At 27.4% G+C, this 6,070-nt stretch overlaps 1 protein-coding gene across 1 annotated transcript in view; it reads right to left on the bottom strand.

The window, feature by feature from the left end:
• Positions 1 to 201: 201 nt before the first annotated feature.
• Positions 202 to 6,070, bottom strand: part of Ca-alpha1D (Ca[2+]-channel protein alpha[[1]] subunit D) — a gene marked incomplete in the record, with an annotated part of 380,374 nt that continues 374,505 nt past the window's right edge. The window contains 2 exon segments of the mRNA XM_067047658.1: positions 202 to 1,351; positions 2,594 to 2,724. Of these exon segments, the coding sequence (XP_066903759.1) occupies positions 1,154 to 1,351; positions 2,594 to 2,724 (329 nt within the window).

Genomic DNA, 6,070 nt, shown 5'->3' with positions numbered 1-6,070 from the left:
AGTGCTTGGTACTTCTTTTTTAAAACTTTTTATTTTAATATAGTATTATTTTTTTGCTAAGTGTTCTGCAATATTATTATTGTAAGAAAATATGTTCAATTTTTGTATATTTTTACATATGTTTTAATAAATATCAACAGTATAAATGATTAAAAACTTCAGTTTTTATACAGTAACATTATAAAAGTATATCACACATACTTGAGGTATATTTAAAATTTTATGAATTTTCATTGCCAATGATAATATATTTATACAAAATATATACAATAAATATATATTCAATATAGTAACCCATTTTCTCTACTACATTCACTTATTACAAAACCATTCTTACATTGAAATACAAAATTTATAACAGTAACAATTATACAAGCTCATTATGAAGTTGTAAAATACCTCTTCTATATTAAAAGACACAATCATTCATACCATTTCAAGTAAAGATGTAACTATAATATCTCTATATGATTTTGATTTGGATTATTAATATATAGTTGATTTATAGTTTACATTTTACTAGTCTTGGTAGTATTGAGCTAACAATATCAAAATCTTTTAGATTTCTTTCCTTCTTTAATGAACACTTGTAAGAAATGAACAATTCCTCTAGGCGTTTGCTAAATTAACAATAACACAGTTGTGAGCATTCCCAACCATACATATTCTAATTTTTCAAATGCACTTATTTTCTTTAATACAAATTTATTTTCAATGTACAAAGTCTTGAATGGTATATATAACATAAACTTAACACAATTAAGATATTTCTTATATATTAACAAATTTACATAATTCATTTTTAAAAAATTGATAGTTGAAAATGTATTAAAACAATTTATAAAATAAGATATGTATCACATTATACTTTTTTTTTTTGTTAATATATTAAGTACAAATGTCATATTCAAAATGGAGTTTATTCACATGAATTTTAAAAACAGCTATTTATAATTTACCAATACACGTTTATATTGGACGCAGATCTTATGAAACACAACCTTTTCAATTCTGAAGAAACAATCCACTGAATGTTTGACATTTCAGTGCAGAAATAAATAGGAAGATACCCTGCACTATAATGGTATAAAACGTATTAAAATTGGACCAAAAGTACTTTAGGCACTTGAATATAAAGTATAGCAATACTCTGCTATATTTTCGGTGTAGTTTGGTTTTTGTCTGTGTTTTGGAAAGACAAAGGTCGACCTTGGCGCTCTTGCAAGAGGATCCTGTGTGCAGCTCTGTCCATTTCTTCTTGAGTCATATCCAAGGCTTCCTGCATTTCCCGAGATGCACATCTCACAAATTCAGGATCACAGTATTTCCCCAGACCTTGCTCAGCTAAAACCTACAAAAACAAAAAAAAAATTAATTAAAATTAACAGAGTTAGAGATTAATAGTATTGGACAAATTTTCATTAACTGGCAACAATTATTAAAAAATGAGGCTATCTAAGAAGTTCTATCTGGACTATTTTGAGCTATTGCACCAATGTCTAATAAATTATTTTAGGTGAAATCAGCTCCAAAATAGATAAATCATTTCATAAAGACACAAACAATCCAGAAACATAAAGACAGTTTGAACGACTAATTTTAATGTTAAACTATGGTTATAATAGTTTTTATTTCTAATATGATGATTTTAAAAAATAACAAACACATTTATTTATTCCACTTCCTTTCAGAAAAAAAAACTGATTCCAGCCAAGTCACCAGTAAAACATAATAAAATACAATGACAATATAGATATTGATATAAAAAATAAATACAACATAAATTAGCATAGAAATACTGGAATTCTTGAACTTTGCCCATAAAATATTTCTTGTATTCTCCTATCTTGTCCTTATAATTAGGAAAAAGTACTAAATTCTATAAATGGTGAACTACTGGGATTTATAAAACTTCCGGGTAAACAAAATTTACAGTGAATGTACTAAGATTTGACGATAAATTTGTCTAAACAGCAATAGTGTTTCCAAATGACAAGTTTCACATTGATGATTTCACAAATCGTAATGACTATTCTACATTAGAGGATCACATAGACGTCTTCTTTTTACACATCGTGGAGAAATTATTGGGAGTAATTTATGATGACAAAATACGAACTACTGGGCTTATGCGGGTCTGGATTTTGTAATTAAAGAAGGTATATCTATTATGGACCAAATTTACAATAAATGAAATATTAAGGACTTTATTGATGATTTTATTTTTTACATAATAAGGATTATTAAGGAAGTTTTGACAATTTTTAGATTTTAAGAGGGTGCCTTCGGAAGGGATTCGATTATTTTGTGGAGACCCAAGGCTTTAATCTGTACATCCAAATAGGTTATATAAAGAAAGTTTTAGTTTAAAAAAGTTAAATTAATTATTGTACTTTTTTTTATTCAAAAAAATTATAGAAATCATAAGAAAGATTAAATAGTTTTTTTTTCAAAACAGTACGAGTCTAGGAGGGAAAATTATTTTTATAGTAATAAACTTTGGAAATATGAATAATTCAGTGAAAATGAAAAATAAATTATAATGATAAATATCAATAATAAATTTAATGAATTTAAAGTATTATCAACTCACCCTTCCAACAAGGCTTTCAGCAGAACCAATTACTTCAGGAAAATTTGGCCTTCTATCTGCAGGACTACCAGGTAAAGAATAAGATAATCTTTCAGTGGCTATACTTCCATTGGATCCTGCACCCTTAGTACCTTAATTCATTATAAAAAAAAATGTTTTAATGTACAATAGGATGACTTATGTGTGATAAAATGCAATAGAAAAGTAAATTATTCCTTTTAAACTATTATTCTTTGGATAGCTGATCAGATACAATCATCTAGAATGTTTCCAATTGGACTAAAAATTTATTTTAGTCCTCATAGACTTCCCTCTTCTTTTCCTCTCTCCCTCTTATATGGTGTTCTTCACCTATCCCACCAACTTTTTTTTTCTATTTATATTAATAATTTACTTGATGTTATCCTTCACTCACAATACCATCTTTGTGTGCAAAGGACCTTAATTTATTTTTCATTCCGTCCAGTTGACCTGATTGAGGCATCTCAAAAGGCTTAGGATGAAATTAAAAACATAAAATTGAGATCAATCCAGGAAAAACTTAAGGTATCCTCATAATAATGAGAAAATTGTTGACCATGGATAATATACACAAGAAGATGGTTGGGGTGCGGTAAGTGTAGAACACAAATAAGTAAAAATTTATTTATTAGTGCCAAGGTTTCAGCCAGAATTTATAGCCTTCATTCAGGGCTAAAAACAAAAAACAAGATAACAACCAATCAATAAAAAGATTTATAGAATAATTAGAAAATAATAAAATATATTGTAAGAGGGTATACATAATTCTTATAGATACATAAATAGTGTTAACAGACATTAATAGTTCAAGTATTATAAGAAGATAGAAACTATGAGAAAGGCATTGTTAAAATTGAGTAGTAGGAAAGAACAGATAATAAAATACATATGAAAACCTTGTTAGTAATGATATGTACAAAATGAAAATTATTAAAAATAAAGTAATGAAAAAAGTGTAATTTAATAATAATAATTTAAGTTAAAGTTTTGGGAAAAAAAAAGAGAAAGAAAATATATGTAAGTGAAATACTAGAAACAAGTAACAAAATATTAAGTTAAGTAAGACAAAAAGCAGTAATTAGTTAAGTATGAAAATAATAATATGTGGTGAATATAACGTGGGTAAGTAAAAATAAGAAAATAATAGAGGAGGAGGAGGGGGTAAAAGTAAGATGAGAAAATAAGAGAATAAAACTTAATCAATGAACCTGCTTGGAAGTGGTGGAGAATCCAGGTGCAGTGGCATTTTGAGTTAAAAAAGTACATTGGAAGAGATGATGAAGTTACCGGAAAGTTAAGAATACATTACTAGTTACTTGGAAGGGTAAAAGTAATAAATGAAACATGAAAGGTTACAACAAATAATTTGAAAAATATAAAAGAACATAAAATATGTAGGAAAAAAAAATTAACATTAATACTGTTTTAATAAATTGTGTATTTGGGAACATGTTAACAATAAGGTCTGTTTATCGGGTTTTTAAATTTTAAATTGATTGAAGAAGGTTCTTGTTGGATATAAAAGCTTTCCCAGCTGTTGTGATTTCGGACTGCGCCAAGTATAGAAATTTTATCAAAATCAAAGGAATGGTTTAAAGATAAAGAATTTTCTGAAAGTTTTGGGGCAGAATAATTATGTGAGGAGACAGAATATTTGTGTTGTGTGATGCAGTCTTTTAAAAGGCTTTTGGTTTCACCAATGTAAGCAGAATTACAATTGGGAGTGGAGCAAGGGATGCCGTATACTACATGTCGTTGTAAAAGAGGGTTTGGATCCATACGATGCGAGTCAATATTAGATAGTTTGTTAAGAGGTCTGAAAACAATAAAAAATTTGGATGTTATTTGAAAGAGAAGGGATATATGCCAGTGATCTGTATAAGGAGATATAAAGAGGTTGTGAAGAACTGGATGAAGTGGTGAGACGAATATTGTATTGTTTATAAGTTTATGAATGATATGGAGGGGGAGGAAGGTATTTGTTTAATGCTGTGTATATTAGTTTCATGGAAATGGGAATCAGAGAGGGAAAGACAATGGTGGATGAGGTTCTTAGATACTTTTGATGGTAAGGATGCTGGGAGTGGTAGTTCAAAAGTCTGCCTGAGTAAGTTCGAGGAAAGGAAGGGAGTGATATTTCATTAATAACATATATTTTTTTTCCATAACTTTAACTTAAATTATTACTATAAAATTAAAATATTAACATTTCTTTGTTTCTTTGGCACTATATAACTTATCTCTTTGAATTATATTACTTAATATTTGTATTTCCTTGACCCTGTTATTTTACTTTCATATTTAATTATCTCTATATACTTTTTATTTCCCACTACTTTCATTACTTTATTGTTAATAATTTTCATTTTGTATATATCTTCACTAACTAGATTTTCTTATGTATTTTATTATCTATTCTTTCCTAATACTTAATTTTAATATTGCCCTTTTCATATAACCTCTATCTTCTTATAATACTTAAACTATTCACGTCTGTCAACATTATTTATATATCCCTAATGTAAGCTATTTTCTTATTTTCAAATCATTCTATATATCCTTTTATTCATTGGTTGTTATCTTGTTTTTTGTTCTAAGCCCTGAAGAAGTCTAGAAATCCTGGCAGAAGCGTTACCACTAATTAATAAGTTTTTACTTATTTGTGTTCTACACTGGGTGACTGCACCCCCAATAATCTTCTGCTTATAAACATATCCTCATTGATTCCAAAACTCTTTTTAGATCCCCTTTCTTAAAATTCTTTTCTCAATTACATTTCTATTCAATTTTATAACTCTGTTTAAAACCTCGGGGGTACTTGCTATTAACACCTGTCATGGAATAATTATAATTCTCAATATTACTGACAATTTGTAATTATCCTTGACTAGTTCTATAAATTCTAGAATCCTTACCTCAATCTCTACCTTACATAGAACTGCTACCTAACTATTTATTCTTCAAACAATTATTGTACCTGTACCTTCTCAAATTTCAATAATATAAAATATACATGTAAATATTAACTATTTAATTATTTATGCACAATTTGTGTTGTTTGGTAAACAATAAGCACAACTTTACATCCATTTTTTTTTTTATCTTAAACGGTTTTTGCTCAAGAATGAAATCATTTTTCTTTTCATTTCATTTAAATATCTGCCTTTTTTATTTTTCATGACAAACATTATACTTATTTTTTAAGTCTGTCATGTTTCAGATACCAAAACTAAAACATTGAAAGGTAATATGAATGAATATTTATCTATTCTGTAGCATGATTATTATTAAAATAATAGTTTATTTATTTATAATCATAAAATTCTTTCTTGAGACTGGCAATTTTTTACTAAATAATTCAAAACATTATCCAAATTATAGTCTCAAAACTTTTATTGTTTTTACACGTCCAACGTTTCGGCCAATTCGGCCATCTTCAGGGACAATCTTAATTCA

This window comes from Halyomorpha halys, unplaced genomic scaffold (assembly GCF_000696795.3).
Source record: "Halyomorpha halys isolate HHAL.00 unplaced genomic scaffold, Hhal_1.1 Scaffold262.1, whole genome shotgun sequence".
In the NCBI taxonomy this organism is placed as follows: domain Eukaryota; kingdom Metazoa; phylum Arthropoda; class Insecta; order Hemiptera; family Pentatomidae; genus Halyomorpha; species Halyomorpha halys.
The sequence above is the reverse complement of the archived record's forward strand: the minus strand, read 5'-3'. Positions and strand labels throughout refer to the sequence as shown.